Source organism: Camarhynchus parvulus, chromosome 8 (genome assembly GCF_901933205.1).
Source record: "Camarhynchus parvulus chromosome 8, STF_HiC, whole genome shotgun sequence".
NCBI classification, from domain to species: Eukaryota; Metazoa; Chordata; class Aves; order Passeriformes; family Thraupidae; genus Camarhynchus; species Camarhynchus parvulus.
In genome coordinates, this window is record NC_044578.1 from 4,244,547 (window position 1) to 4,260,289 (window position 15,743).

The 15,743-nt window shown below is 48.8% G+C and overlaps 1 protein-coding gene across 1 annotated transcript in view; it reads left to right on the plus strand.

Annotated features, from left to right (window-relative positions):
- The window catches only part of PLPP3 (phospholipid phosphatase 3), a 43,768-nt gene extending 28,398 nt beyond the window's left edge, over positions 1-15,370 (plus strand). The window contains exons 3-6 of the mRNA XM_030953065.1: positions 86-369; positions 1,361-1,418; positions 8,344-8,520; positions 13,536-15,370. Of these exons, the coding sequence (XP_030808925.1) occupies positions 86-369; positions 1,361-1,418; positions 8,344-8,520; positions 13,536-13,661 (645 nt within the window). The 3' untranslated portion in view covers positions 13,662-15,370. The remainder of the gene's footprint in view (positions 1-85; positions 370-1,360; positions 1,419-8,343; positions 8,521-13,535) is intronic.
- The last annotated feature ends 373 nt before the right edge of the window (positions 15,371-15,743 follow it).

Genomic DNA, 15,743 nt, shown 5'->3' on the forward strand with positions numbered 1-15,743 from the left:
ACAGAGGCAGAAAGGAAGTTAAAGAACTGACATTTGCCCAGTGTTTTTCCTGCTCTCTGACCTCTCTGTTGTGCTTCCCTCGCAGATTATAACGGGAGAGCTCTACCGCATCCACTACCTGAAGGAGAAATCCCGCTCCTTCATCCAGAACCCCTACGTGGCAGCTCTCTACAAGCAAGTGGGCTGCTTTGTTTTTGGCTGTGCCATCAGCCAGTCCTTCACAGACATTGCCAAAGTGTCCGTCGGGCGCTTGCGGCCGCATTTCCTGGCCGTTTGTGACTTGGATTTCTCCACCATCAACTGCGCCAAGGGAGTTTACATCCAGAACTACACCTGCAGGGGGAATGACAGCAGGGTGCAGGAAGCCAGGTGAGAGCCCCTGGCACCAGAGCCAAGGGTTGCTGACACTAAATGTGGCTCAGGTTTCTCTGTCTGCAATAGAGGATTTGAATCTGAAACTGAGAGTGGGGTTAGTTTGGGTATTTGGATGAAATTCTTCCCTATGAGGGTGGCAAGGCGCTGGGTGGATTGCCCAGTGAAGCTGTGGATGGATGCCCCATCCCTAGAAAGTCATCTTAGATGGGGATGTGAACAACCTGTTCTAGTGGAAGCTGTCCCTACCCATAGCAGGGGGTGGAACGAGCTGGTCTTTGATGTCCCTTGCAGCACAAACCATTCTAGGATTCTGTGAAATGCTGCTTTTTCTGTGAAGGCCATAAATCCGTTTTCCAGCGGGCAGCAGTTTCCCTTGGGAAGTGTGGCACTCAGCTGAACAATATTTCTTTTCCTTTCTCTTTACTCCTACACTATTGTTTCCCTGAGCTGCTGCTCTCTGTGGGAATTCACCCCCAGAGCTGAGCTCATGGTGAGCAGCTCAGACTGTCCTGTGTATGACAGCAGAGCTTCTCAGGAAAGGCTCCACCACACAGGCAGGGCTGCCAGTGCCTCCCCTTGGAGCTCTACCACATCCATCAGATGCCCAATTTTGACTTTGCCAGGGGCATATTCCACATGCTGCAATCAGGCTTCTGGAGAAGTTGCTCTCTTTTCATTTCTTCAGGGTTTCCCGGTTATTTGAGGCGAGATGATGAGTTATTGGGTTATCCTGGAAATAACTGCTGTCCCCTGAGTAGGCCAGGAAGGGACAAACAATGCAAGCATCCTGTCCATCCGTTTGCTTTCTGCCTCACCAGCAGGCAGGGCGGATAACAGGGGTTTTATAACCAAAGGATTGGGGGTTGTGAGTCCCTTTGCTCTGGCACCCTCTGGCACCCTGCCACAGCAAGTCACCATATTATAGGGAGAATTGTGATATTGAGGATTGTGCTGCCTGGTTCTGAGCACCTGCTTTGTTTTGCAGGAAATCCTTCTTCTCCGGGCACGCGTCCTTCTCCCTGTACACCATGCTGTACTTGGTGGTAAGTGAACTAATTGATCCCCTGTCCCCCATCCCACATTCCATAGCAGTAATGGCAGGGTGAGCCTTGGACATGGGAAGTTGGTTGGAAAAGAAGAGTCTGAGCTGTTGGTGGGAGTATCCACCCTCAGCTGCTGTGGTGTTTTTTAGGATAGAGACTCCTGGGATGACAGCTGAGCTCTGTGTGTGCAGCTCTGGGATGTGGCCAAGGTGGCGATTAAATCCAAATCCTGCTACATTTGTTGATGGTCTGCTTGTACACTGAGGAGAGTTTGGGGGGGAGCCAGAATGTTTCGTGGATGGAGGGGCAGGATGTGCTGCATGGCCGTGTCAGGAGGTGATGCCTGGTTCCAAAATGTGCCAGCAGAGCAGGTGGAGCAGCCTCTGCCCGCCTGGTTCTGGAGGGGAGGGCTGGGACTTGTTTTCCTTTGTCAGTGAGAAATGGCTCTGCCCTTCCTGCGCCTGGGCTGGGGCCGGGGTGGCTGCCAAGGTGCTTCCTGCCAGGACTGCAGGAGGCAGCGCTGCCCACACGGGCTGGACACACACACACGCCCTTCTGAGGGATTTGTGCCTGGTTTTCCTCTTTTGTAAGTTATTTATTTCATAAAAAATCAAGTTTTGTGTTGCTTTTAAGATTTGTGCCCCTCCTCCGTCCCTGGTAATCTCGGATTTGCAAGCAGAGGAACAGCACTGCGCTGATAAAAACATGAAACATGAGCTTTTATCTATCAGCAGTGCTCCCCCATCTCTTACCCTCTGGAAAGATAAGTGACCGCTACGTTTTCAGCCTTGGATCCCCTTCCCTGTGAGCAACTCCTGTAACTGAATCACTGGGCTTTCCAGGCAGCTGTGGGTGGCGTATTAAATTCTTTCTTTGTTTTCCCTCTTATTTTGTTCTTGGAAAACTTCTGAATTTCTCCAGCAAATGTTTTGGCTGTTTCCTCCCAGCTATTACAATGAAGAGCTGCCTTGGTGATGCTTCACAGGAGGCTCAGCCCATCATAAAGCTTTGTGAGCTGAGTTTGGAAGCCATCGCTCACAAGGGCAGTCGTTTATTTCTGGGGAGGTCTCTGGGCAGTCAGACCAGTCAGCCCTGAGGTATTTTCAAGCCCAGCATCTGGGTACAGCAAGGACTGCCAGTCCCTATTAAGGTGGTGATGGTTTCTCTACCAGGGCTTGACCCATTTGCTGCAGGTTGCTGCATAGACTTTCTTTTTTTCATGTGTTTTCTGAAATTCCAGCACTTTTGGAGCAGGTGAGAAACAAATGGAAATACAGAGCTTGGGGGGCGGAGACCCCAAAACTGCAGAGTGTGTTCCAGGTTCCCACAGGATGCACAGAAAACCTGCAGGGCTCATTTTCCATTGCTGCTTTGCACCAATGCTGCTGCCTGATGTTGTTTTTAACTTTGCAGCAGGCTTTAGAAGTGGTGTTTAGCTCCTGTGTGATGCCTCAGAGCGCAGAGATGCCTCTGGTCTCTCTTTGCTGCCCTTCCCTGTCCCCATATGGGAGCACTTGAGCTGTCAGCACTCACCAGACTTTGCCCCACACTCCCACACCCCCCAGGACAACAGGCTGCTCCACTTGCCCCTGTCTATGCAGGGGGCAATCCCTTTAAAATTATTTTAATTTTTCATTTTCACCTTGTCTCAAAACTGTGATATGGCTGGTAGCAGACCCTGCCTGACCAGCTGTCCAGTTGCCTTGTGTCTTAAGAAGTCAGGAAAAATTACATCAAGTATTTGGTGATTAATTGAAGGGAGAAAAGACAACTTGAGACAAGACAGGTGAGGCAACAATCTTAAGGCTCTCTTCCACCTAAATGATTCAGTGATTCCAGCTTGTCTAGCAGCACCCTGCTCTCCATCACTCCAGTTCCCTGGTCACTGCCAGAGCCTGACAGAGAAATCTCATAGAAAAAGGGAGGCAGAAAATCTGACACATTGGAGAGGCTGATAATATCAAAAAAATAATTACAAGAAAAAAGAGATTCTAGTAAGCCAGAGGGATTTTATTTGATGCAAGATAAACCCTGCTGTCTTGCCCACCTCAGTGAATGAGTTGGGGATTTGAAAACCTGCTTAGAAACGTGGCATCCACCATGCCAGTGCCTGCAGGAGGTGGGTTTGATGGGTTTAATCAGGGAACCATCTCAATCAAGACAAAACGGGTGCTCTCTGTTCCTGGGAAGTGAGGGCTGTGCTGCAGCAGGTTGCTGCCTACACTTTGGATAGCAGCAGTGTGCCAGGAGCTGCTGCAGAGCTGGGGGATCTGTGGGGCTGAGCATGTCCTGCAGAGGCCTGGCAGGTCAGCCGTGTCCCGAGCGTGTTCCTGGTTGAACAATACCTCATATTTCAAGGATAAGTCACTTCCCGCCTTTCCTGGCGCTCCCTGGCTTCACTCTCGGAGCCCATTCTGCATTAAAATGTTTTCAAGTTTGCTTCACCTGGTGGAGACGGGTGCCAGAAGATTCCAGTCAGGCTGTGAGAAGATCCCTGGATTCCCACGCACCCCGCAGGGCTTTGCCTGCAACGTGGGGCTGGATTTGTCCAGATATTTGGTGAGCAGTGGCTGAGTGACCACAGCTTCCCCATTTCCTGGCACAGCAGCAGAGCCCTGTGCTATCCATGGGCTCCTAGCAGGAAAACACTCATAGATGCCAAGCCCTGGAGGGCTTCGAGGGAAAAGTCCCAGGCAAAGGCACTTGCAACACAGTGAAATCCCCTGGGATTTGGTTCTGAATGCTGACACCTCAGGGCTAAGTTTCTCGCAGCCTTCTTGTCACCAGGAATACTCAATTAACATCAGGCCTTTGTATAAAAAATTTAAAAGCGGAAATAACTCTTGGGTAATCCTCTTTGTCCTAATTTTCCTTGCTTTGTTACCCCTTGGCTGAGCAAGCTGTAATACGTATTTATAGCAGGCTGAGGAAAGAGGAGGTATGGAACAGCTTATTCCATGCAGCCCTCTGGAGCTGACCCACACCTCTTTGTCTTGTTTCTGTGGATGTGTGGGAGTCTTTGCAGGGAGCAATGGATGCTTTCCACTCCCCTGGAGCATATGAGACCATAATGCTGATTTATTTGCAGCATGAAGTTGCCTGAAATCACACAAAGGGCGCAGAAAAGCTAAATTTAAATATCAAGAAAGTTGAATTAATATCCCTCAGCAATATTGGCTGATTCTGGATAAAATGCAAGCAAACCTTGTGTATTTAGTATGTGTCAGTGGGTGAGGCAGAAGGCTTCAGAATGGGTTGTGGTGAGTTCTACTGGTGGAATTGGAAAATGAGAGATGGTGCTGGGTTTATGTTTTGTGGGAGTGTGAGACTTCTCCCTGGAGCTCCTTGCTAAAGGGTGGAGAAGGTGCCCTGGTACAGCTGAGCAGTGATGTGCCCTTGTGAAGGAACCTCTGTGGTGGTTGTGGACTTGAAGTTGGGTTTAGTGGTGACCTAAGGAAGAGAATAAAATGGAAATTACATCAGGGGCCAAGGCTGAGCTGTGAACTGAGCTCCTGGGGATAATTCTGATGGGGTGAGAGGATGCTGTGCACTCAGCAAAGGCAGGGAAGAGGCAAACAGCACATGCTGAGAGGTCTTTGCCCATCTCCTGTCCTTCCCTTCTGGCCAGCTTGGTGCTAAAAGCCAAATTGTGCATTCCCAGCCTCCAGCTGGCTTTGTCCAGCCAGGACAGTGCATTACACTGGGATGAGTTTGGGGTGGGGAGGTTTTGGCCCTGTAGCACTTTGGGTACCACTCTGCTTGCAGATGGGGCTGAGAAGGAATGGTGAAGGAATGGAGAAGGATGTCACTTGGGGTCAGCCAGCCAGGAACAAGCCCAGCTGTTTCCCAGAAGGAAACTCCAGGTGTGCCTGAGGGGGTGATGGAGTCCAGCCCTGCTGCAGGAGAGCTTGAAGGGATTTCTGGAGAGCAGAAAGCCCCGGGAGGCTGGAGGTGCTGCTCTGAGCCTGTGTGCCCTGCCAGCTCCTCCTGGCTTTGCTCAGAGGCTGTGTGTGGCTGTGGGCACTCTCCAGCAGCACTGTGGAAGTCCCCTGGCACAGGAAGAGTGATGTGACATCCCTCAAGCCATGTGCTTTGTGGTAACCCAGCCTCTGCCAGGAGACAGCGGATGGGAACTCCAAATAACTCCCACTCTGTGTGATCCCATTTCTCCCACCCTTGCTCCTGTTGGTGCTCCTGGTTTTTGCTGCCCTGTGATGATCTGTGGTGGAAATAACCCTGGTTGTGGTCTTACTCTTCCACCCCCTCCTGGGAAGGGCTCCATTCCAGCTCCACATTCCCATCCAAATCTGTCAGTCTGTAGCAGGCAGCATTTCAGATTTGCTCCCAGGAGAAAAAAAAAAACAACAAACCAACCAAACGAAAGAAAAACCCGACCAAAACAGCAAAAGCACCTTCATAAGCAGATTTGCAGATAAATTTCCAGGAACTTCCCATTTCTTGGTAATAGCACTAATTCCTGCATTAGGGAAATTCTGATCCTTTCAGCCCCTAAATTCTACTTTCACTTCTTGACTTTGTCCTATTAACTGGGTTTTTCTTTCATACCAAGGGCAGAGGCAAAGTTTGGAGCACCTTGAAAGTATTTAGGGGATCCTGGTGTTTGAGAGCAGCTTTTGTAACGCTGCATGTTCATAAAATGCCTGTGGAATAGGAGGAGTGCTGTTATGCTCTTTTTTTGTTCTTATGAATGGGGACTAAAGAGCAGTTTTTTCCATGGCCTTTATTGTGGCAGCAAGAGGAACTCAGTTGAGCTTCTCACACTGGTGTTGCAGTGTCTGAGGAGCACAGGACTAAACTGTGGATTTTAGTTCTCCAGGATATGCAGGTGTGGGTGTGAGGGGGCTTGGGGGACACCTAGCACTCCCCCTATGGTGCCACACTGCTTTTTGCTCCTGTTCTAGGGCTGAAGATTGCACAGGAGGGACACAGTTCAGCCTCAGAAGTGCCTACTTTATTGTGTCTTCAAATTGTTGTTTGCTTTTTATTGCTAATTTTTAATTGATACTTTGCACCCTCACCTCTTGATGACTTTTTTAGTCCAGGCTTGTGGGGTGGAAAGATTTGAGAAGATGTCCAGACTGTGCAAAAGTGATGAATGTCAGATTATACAGCAGCAAATTTCCTTCTTAAGGGATTTGATGGGACAAAAACAGAAGATTAAAATAAGACATCAGGTTTCAAGTCTTCTTGGCAGAACTGAGAGTGATGGTTTATAATATATAATACTTGGAGCTATTTTTGCTCTGCAGCAGCAGCACACTGGAACCTGAGTTTTGCACTGTCACCTGGGCTGAGCTGAGGCTCTTGAGCATGAAAACAGAATCATGGAATGGTTTGGGGTGGAAGGGACCGTGGTGTGGGGTGTGGGATGTGCTCCATGGGGCTGTGGCTCTGTTCCCAGGCTTGGGCTGGTTTGCAGATATATTCCCCAGGATCACCATGTGCATTAGCCAGCCCTGAGCTGTTCTGGTGCTGCTCCCTTCCATGTTAATTGGCTAACAATCTGGATAATTTGGAGCATCTGCTCCATTCAGACAATGTGATGTTTCATTTCTTCTGAAGAGCCCAGTGTGTGTTCTTTCCAAAAAGGGGCAGATACAGTGTTTATGCAACAGCCAAACATACTAAATTGGCCAAAATTATGCATCCCTCTTATCAGCTTCCCAGTTAGCTCTGCTTTTACAGGTCATTTTGTGCTTTTATGTTGTCATTAAGTTATTTGTGGTTTCAGGGAACCCAGTGAGAGCTTCATCCCCTTTCATATCAAGGCAGTGCAAACTGCTCTGGGTATGTAAACGGGATCATAAATGGGGAGTAAAGCCCTTTGCAGCCCTCTGATGTAGCAGAGCCCCTTGAAGGACACTGGGTCTGACTCCAGTGCTGCATTTAGGAGCAGAAATGGGGAGTACACCCCTTTGCAGCCCTCTGATGTAGCACAGCCCTTTGCAGCCCACGGGGTCTGGCTCCAGTGCTGCATTTAGGAAGAGGCAGAGCAGGCCTGGGCTGCAGAGGCCCAGCAGCATTTGCCAGGCACTTTCACACCCTTTGAGCCTGACTGCTCCCCAAGCCTGGAGGCTGCTGTGGCCTCCCTCCCTCCCTTCCCCCAGCCTTCCTCCCTGCCTCATCCCCGGCAGGAGCTGCTGTTTTGCTGTTTTCCTGCCCTCTCTTCCCGCCCCGCTTCCCCGTTCCCACAGGAACCGGCTGTGCCCGGTGCCGCGGCGGAAGCAGGCCCGAGATAGTCACGGCAGGGCCACAGTGTCTGCCTGACATTACCCCAGAGCCCTCCTCTGGGCTGGGCCAGGGCTTTGCTTGGCATTCCCACCCAGGGAGGGAATTCCCAGGCTGTGCAGTGGGGCAGCTGCTCCCTGTTTCCCTCAAACCCCGGGGCTGGGGGCTGGGAAGCACGATGGGAGTGTTGGAGGGTGGCGTTGTGCGCATTGTTGGTGGTTGTGGCCACGTGTGGCAGTTCTCAGGACGGCTCTGCAGGTTTAGCACGCTGTATTGACTCTTCTTTTCCCTCTGAAAGAGGGTATGAGTCCTAAATACCCCAGGTTTGGGACCTTAGTTTTGTTATGTTTAATAATGCTGGGGGGGAATGTCTTTACTGGGATGCAGTGTTGTGTGGAGGCTGAAGCAGAGCTGGGTTGCAGGGGGTTGCAATCCCCTGTTTCTGGCTCACAGAGGAAGGGCTGTGCCCATCCACCTCTGTCCTCATCCCCTCCACGGGTTAAAAATCCCTCCAGAGGCCACACAGGTGCAAGGAGCATCCTTCCATTTTGTCAACTCCCCCTCCTTGAGCCACAGGGCCGTGGCTGCCCCCACAGCGCAGTCACTGCTGCATTTTGGGCGAATTTGTGCAAACTAACTCAACCTTTTTTTTGTTTGTTTCCTTCTCTTGCCACAGTTCTATCTGCAGGCCAGATTCACGTGGAAGGGAGCCCGGCTGCTCCGTCCCCTGCTGCAGTTCACCCTGATCATGATGGCCTTTTACACCGGGCTGTCCCGCGTCTCCGACCACAAGCACCACCCCACCGACGTGCTGGCAGGCTTTGCACAGGGAGCCCTGGTGGCTTACTGCGTGGTGAGTGGGCAAAATGGGCAGGAACAGTGCTGGGAAGGTCCTGGCGTCTCGGGTTGTTGGTTGTTAATTGCTGCCCCGAGATGTACAGGATGTCTCTGTTTTGGCCCGCACGTCTGAAGAAAGAGTCTGGACTCTTCACTTTTCTGTCTTGAAGTTGTTTATTAATTCTTATCTATAAAATTTTCTTTCTGCCCAGCCAAGGTGTGCTCAGCCAGGCAGCCCCAGGCACTCTGACTGCCCTCAGGGCGGTGTTGTCTTTTTATACTACAAACTACATATAACATATTTACCTTAATTCCCAATACCTATCACCTATGTTAGACAGTGCACTTCTACTCTAAACTAATCCCAAAGTGCCAGCATCACTGCAGAAAATGGAGAAGAAGAAGAAGAAGAAAGGCTGGACATGCCCAAGTCCCCTTAACCCCCATACCAAAAATCCTAAAATCTACATTTTCACCCTGTGAATATTTTATTATTATACTATTCAAACCTCTGTGACTTTCAGGTCCTCATACAAAGCTGGTAACTTGCTCCAGGGGTCAAAATCAAACCTGCAGGTGTTCTGGGCTGCGTGCCAGGGTCTCCAAGCCCCCTGGCGGGGTCCTCAGCAACTCTGGGCACCCGGAGGGATGTACTGAGTCCCGACACTGGGGCCTTTGCACCCTCACAAGTTCAGCTCAGGTGGTTCCCTGTTGCAGCTGGGGATGTGGTGGGAGGCTCCAAAGGCTTGGTCCAGGCAGCTGGGGGTACTGAAAGATGTTCAGCCAAGGGAGGGTGTTTCCCTCTCCACCAGAAACTTTGGCTGTTCTCAGTGGCGCTCAGCTGAACAATATTTCTTTTCCTTTCTCTTTACGGCTACACTGTTGTTTCCCTGAGCTGCTCTTCACTGTGGGAATTCACCCCCAGAGTAAGTGTCCTCAGTTAGGCTCCTTAGCAAGGTTTTCCACCAGGAGCTGAGCAGAGAGTCTGGAGTGCTTGGCATTACGGCTCTTCCACACACAATCCTTCCAAAAACTGGTGTCAGCCTGACCAGGGGAGGTGCCTGATGGCTGATGGATTTTCAGGGGGAAAAAAGGCTCTTGAAAAAGTGGCCAACAAAAGCTGTGCCCACTTCTCTTCAGCTGCTGGGCTGGTTCTCGTGCCACTTGCTCTCAAAGGGTGACCTGATTGCACAGCCCTGTAACTCAAAGTGACGCGTGAAGATGTTTTAAGTTGGTAGGATGGGAGGGAACCAGGTCAGGCAGCTGCCTCGGACAGACACAAAGGAGCTGGGGGCTGTGGTGGTTTCTGTGTGTGTGTGAACTCCCCAAAAGCAAGATTTTAACAGCTCACCACTTTTTGTGGGGGTTTTTGTTGGGTGTTTTTGGTTTTTTTAACTGTTCTAAAAGTAAATCAGCCTTGGGAACAAGGAGTTAAGTTCACCAATATTATATTTTGCAGGGAGAGAAAATAGGTTATTTATGTACTTCCCACTCGTTGATAATATTCCAAAGCCAAAACAAAAATGTCATTGTTGGGACATTTTCATGGAGTATTATTAACTCTGTGAGCTGTAGCTGTTGGGTTTTGCCTCTGCCTGGTGCCCACATCCCATGCAGGGCTGGCAGAGGGGGAGGTGGGAGAAGTGTGTGTCTTTGTGGTGGGAAGTGGGCTTGCAGGCACAGTGTGGAAGGGGAGTAGGGACCGGGCAGTGCATCCCTGGGTCCCAGCAGTGGTTCCAGAAGGACAATAGCTCTCCGGATGGAGCTTGGGATGGGTGTCCGCATGCTTCCTGGCTGGGACAGAGAGCAGCAGGCCTGGCTGTCCCCTCCCAGCCCTCCAGCAGCTGGGAGCTGTGCTGGGAAGGGGAGGCTGTGGCAGGGCTGGGATAGTTTTCCTGTGTCATAGGAAGCAGCTGCCTCGAGTTTCCCAGGCAGGCTCGGGTTTGAGAGCCTGAGCTGCTCTCCCAGCCTGCTGGTAAAAGGAGCAGTTGTGTCTAAATGCTTTGCAGGAATGGCTCAGTAACCTGGAACATCTCAGGCTTCAGCTTAGGACTCAGGGCAGCGTTTGAGGGCAGGGATGTGCCATTCCATCAGCCTGCAGAGAACCAGCAGTGTACTGTTCTCGAGAGCCTGGCTTTGCTGGTGGGAGTCTTTGCCTAGTAGGGCGTGGCAGACTTTCCTCCATTTTGGGAGGTGGCAGCAAGGGACAAGAGGAAGAGTCATCCCAAAACACCCTAGAGTTTGCACTGAAGAAGCAGTTTAGCAGCTTTTTGTTGAAATTCCTGGTATGTCCTGGGGGTTCTTGCCCAGCTCTCCTGCACAGGCTGCTCTGAAACAGAGGGAGGGACCTGGAGACTCATCACCTCCCACCCTGGGTGCTCCCAGCCACCCCTTCCCCCAGCAAAGCCTTCAGGGTCCACCCTGGTGATAGCCAAGGGCTGTAAAAACACCACAGTTATCAAGCCATAATTTTCAGTAGAAACCAATTGTGGATTTCATCTCCAAAGGCTGCCTGAGCTTAAACCCAGGTCGTGCTGCAGCAGACACGTTTGTCTTTCAGTGCCTGAAATAACAAGCAGAAGACATTAATGTCAAGCACTTCCAGCTGATGAAACATTCAGACGTGGAGCCAGGGTGAAATACAACGAGGATTTCTCAAATAGAAATAGTTTCTCTGCGCCTTGCAGGCAGCTTGCTGTGTGTTGTGTGGTTTATGTCTCATCTGAGGGAGAGGGAGAAGGGGAGATGTCAGGAGGACATGCTCCCAGTGTTGCTCTGGTTAGCTCAGAGGAGTTGTTTTAACCTCTCTGTATATGATTAAAAATTGCTTCAATAGCATGAGAAGTAATAGGAATTGTTAAATGGGAATATGAGATATTGGCTTAAAATGCTCTCAGTCTTCTCCCATCAAGTTTTCTTTATGGGTGGAGAGCACCTTCTACAGGAAATGGAGCTAATCCAAGTGAAAAACTTAGCACGTTTATTAGTCCTTTTTTGTGTTAAACAGTTCAAGCATTAGGAGGATTTAACACACTTTTAACCCCCAAAGATCACGTTTCATGATTCCTATAAATGTTTATATAACCTTCAGCCATGTTAAAGTGAAATACAGTTTAAAGAGAAATGAAACCCCTTAACCAGCCTTTCACTGAAATCTGAAAAGCAGCACAGTAAAAGCAAAAATACCCAGGATGACACTCTACCATAACTCATTCCTGTCAGAAATAAGGACCAGACTCAAAGCAATCCCCAGATGCTTCTTGCACTCAGCAATCTCCTCCCATAAATTGATTTGTCATGGCTATCTTGATGCAGAAGTTGGACACCTTTTTGATTGAATCCAGCTCTCAGAGGTGGATGAATGAGCGAGGTGGCACCAAAAATGTACCAAACCAGACAAATGGGAGGTTTACAGTTACTAACAGCCCAAAATAAAACCAGTGCCAGAGCAGTTCAATTTAGTTTTACACTGGGATGCTGCAGCAAGGGGCCAGACTCCAGCTTGTGATCCTTGGGAGCATCAGCTGGATCCTTTTATTTACCCAAACATACAAAGGCCGCCACTTGGATGCCCTGTAAACAACTTTATCAACTCTGTTACACAGCCAAACAACCAGCAACCAGCACATACATCAAGAAAATAACTGTTTTGTACATCAGCTCCTTCTTTGCTTTTCCACAAAGCAGCACCAGCTCAGCTTCCTTCATTCCTGGTTAGAGTTGTAGGAGTAAATTGCTGTGTACAGAAGCTTTGCTATCTGTCCAGCTAGAGCCTTATCTGCTGTGCTGATAGGAGCTTGCAAAAGTTATTTGCAAGGACAACTTGACCTGCTGCACAAGGCTCTGGGTGGTTAGAAAATGTGGAGATGCAGGTAGACCAAACCTTTGCTTTCTCCCTGTCTTACCCAGCCTGGAAGTCGTAATCTAATATTATTTCTTTAAACACCTTGAAATTATTTTTTCCCCTGATTTATCTGGGTGATTACATGTTGCATTTGAGTGGTGTGGGAGGAAAAAAACAAATGTACTGCTGATTGCTACAGCCATGTGCTGCTCATCCTGGGATTTCAGCTCAGCAGACCCGTGGCTTCAGTTGGGATTATTGGGGTTTAAGGCTTTCTTAGATGAGCTGTCACATTTGGGCTGTCAGGGACAGTCACTGGCAGGACAGAAGTTTGGGGCTGTGGCCCCAGGTGACAAAATGATGAATCCTTGCCACTTCTAGCTCCATCCAGAGGATCTGTGCTGTCTGACTCTTTTCCCTTCTGGCACAGGGCTGAGGTTTGGCAAGGGTGAAAGTGCCCCAGTCCTGGAGGACTGATAAGCTTCGTGCTGCTGCCAAAGGAGGATGTGGAAGTTTCCTCCCAGCACTTTGTTTCTTATTGTGTTGCTGCCTTCCGAAATTGCCAGGCACTGGCTTTTTCACATCCGGGAGAGGGCTTACATCACGGGATATTTAGGAAGAAGGAGTCAGGAATAGATTCTCCTCTCCTTAGCCTTTGGCTTCCACCAGACCCTAGCTCTGTACTGGTGCCTTGGTGGGGCATGAGGAGCATGGCTTGCCATTGACTCACTGCTGATAGCTTTTAACACAGTTTTAACTTGAAAGCTTTTAATTGCCTACCTGATGTCTGTCTGAATGAATTGTTTCACTGACTCCATCCCTGAAACCACTCAGGATGAGTCAGGCCAGCCCTTTGGAGACCTTTGTTATTTTATTGGAGTGCAGGCCATGGATCTGTTTCCTGGCTTTTCAACCCGTTCAGCAGAGGTCTGGGTGTTGCACTTGGTGATGACGCAGTGAGAAATCAAGTTGTCCTCTCATGTTTTTACAGTTTTGTGAGGTCTGAGCCTTTTTCTGCTGTACAGAAAGGTGGTAGCAGGCGCTTGGGATTTCACAGCTGTTACGGGCAGGCATTCAAAAAGTGCTATTTTTGCAGCTTAAAGATGTGTATGTATTCTGTAAACCAACTTTTTGAACAAACCATCACCCACTGTGGCTAAGTTTGCCTTTTCCACTTATTCCTGCAGGTGTTTTACGTCTCAGATCTCTTCAAGCCCAAGACAAAGACTTGCCTGCCTCCACCTCCCATCCGGAAGGAGATCCTTTCACCTGTGGACATCATTGAGAGGAATAATCATCACAACATGGTGTAGAACTTCAAGGAATCAGATGGGTGTTGTATTTTAAACTTTTTTTTTTTTTTTGCAAAAAAAAAAGTGACTGCTGACAGCAACTACCTGCTGCTCTCAAATCTCATCAGACAGTAGAATGTAGGGAGAGACTTTCTTGCCCGACCAGTAAAGTCTTACTCTGTGGTCTTTTCAACTTGCGACATTTGGATGAAAGGGGTGGTGGTGGTCAACTAAGGCAAAGGTGACAATGAAAAAGAAAAAAACAAAAACAACCCACACTACACAAAAAGCCGAACAAACAAAGAGAGGTGCCGGAGTTCTGGATGTGCAATTGGTTTGAGTGTTCATGTTGTAGTGAACGCCAAATTGTTCCCAGCCCAGTGAACACTAAGGGATTTTTGGAAAGCTGGCCATCCTAGGTTTTTTTCTGACTACGAAGATTTCCAATGCCTGCAAGAAAAAAAACCAGCTCATGACTAAATTGTATAGCACTACGTATGAGCAACAGCACTGAGTCAAGACCTGGGATTGGTTCGTAAGAGTTGCTTTTTTCTTTTCTTCATCCTAGTTTATTTTTGCCTCCTCTCTTCCATACTGTGACTTAATGTAGAAGAAGCTTGCCCAGTCCAAGGTCTCCGAAGGGTCTCTGCTCTCTCTGCTCACACTACACGCCTTTAACGAGCGGCCCGAGACGCGCAGTGAGGCCGGAGAGCTCCTTCCTCTGCACAGAGAAGCCACATTTCCTCCTCCCCGCTCGCTCCCTGCCGAGGGCTAATCCCACTCGAGCGTCCCTAAATGAAAAGAGCATCCTCCACTTCCCAGCCCTTTCCCGCAGAGAAAAATCCCAGCAGGTTCCGTGTGTGCCCGCCCGCGGGAGCCGCGGTTTGCGCCGGGGGAGCTGCGGCTCTGCTGAAGACTCGTTCAGTTCGCACTACGACCCCAGGGCCGAGTCCTGGGGAAACTTTTATTCTGCAGTTTAGGGACGGGCTGCTGGGCGGCACGTCCCGGCCTGGGTGTCAGTCAGTTTGTGCATCCCCTCCTCTCCTCCTCATCCCCCTCCTCCTCCTCCTCCCTGGCCACCCCGGGGTGCGCCATGGCAGTACCAGATCCTGTGCTCCGCTGGGTCACTCTGGTGGGAAATCAGCTGTGCCTCTCTCGGGTGTGATTATGGCATTTTTTTTTTGCCCAGAAGCCACAGGTGCTTGGTTTGCAGCCCTTCCACGAAGCGCATTTGCAAAGGGATCCCGCAGAACACGCAGAACGGCCATTTGCACATCCTTCTCACAGAATCCGTCCTATCATTTCAACTTATAGCAAGCTATGATTTTTTTTTATATTATAAATATTATATAAATAATGTATAAAACCTTAAAAATTAACTATGTAAAATATTATTTCTGAAACAATTTTAGATATATCCACTATGACTATAAACTGTGTCCTGACCTGTGTTATTTACATTTTGCTGCTTAAAAAAGCATTGGATTAATTTTTTTATAGTCGACTAAAATATTGTAGTTCTGTGGTAGTAATATTTTAATGAAAATAACTACAATTAGAGACATTTGTATAAAAAAAACATATTAAATTGTCTGTATTTTTGTAATGTTCCATTTTGTAAAGAGAAGAATATTCAAAGACTTTTGTAGAATACAAAATTGAAGTTTGTATCTGCGAAATTATTGCTGTATAAATGTGCTTTTTAAATAAAAGCTCATAACACAACTAAACATCCCAGTGAAAGCTGCATTCTTTCTTTGGGTTGGCCTTTCCTTGACAGAAAAAAAGGGTCTTTGCCCAGTGGGACAGTTGGAAGTGTGATGTGGATGTTGGGTGGCATTTGGGGATGTGATGGTACAGGAGGGCAACTGGATAAAAAGGACCAGATGCCATTTTTGATGGGAGGGATGAGAAGGTCCCACCAGCTCCTGGCTTGGGGGCACTTCTGGGTCTGCATGGATCTTCTCTTTTCTATGTCCAGTCTTAAAGCAAATCTCATTTTACTGACAGCATCCCTTTTACTTCAACAATCTTATGAGCTTTAAAGAAATGTTATGCAAGTAAATAAGGTCTGAAGAGCCACAGCCCAGCTTCTGGTTGTCC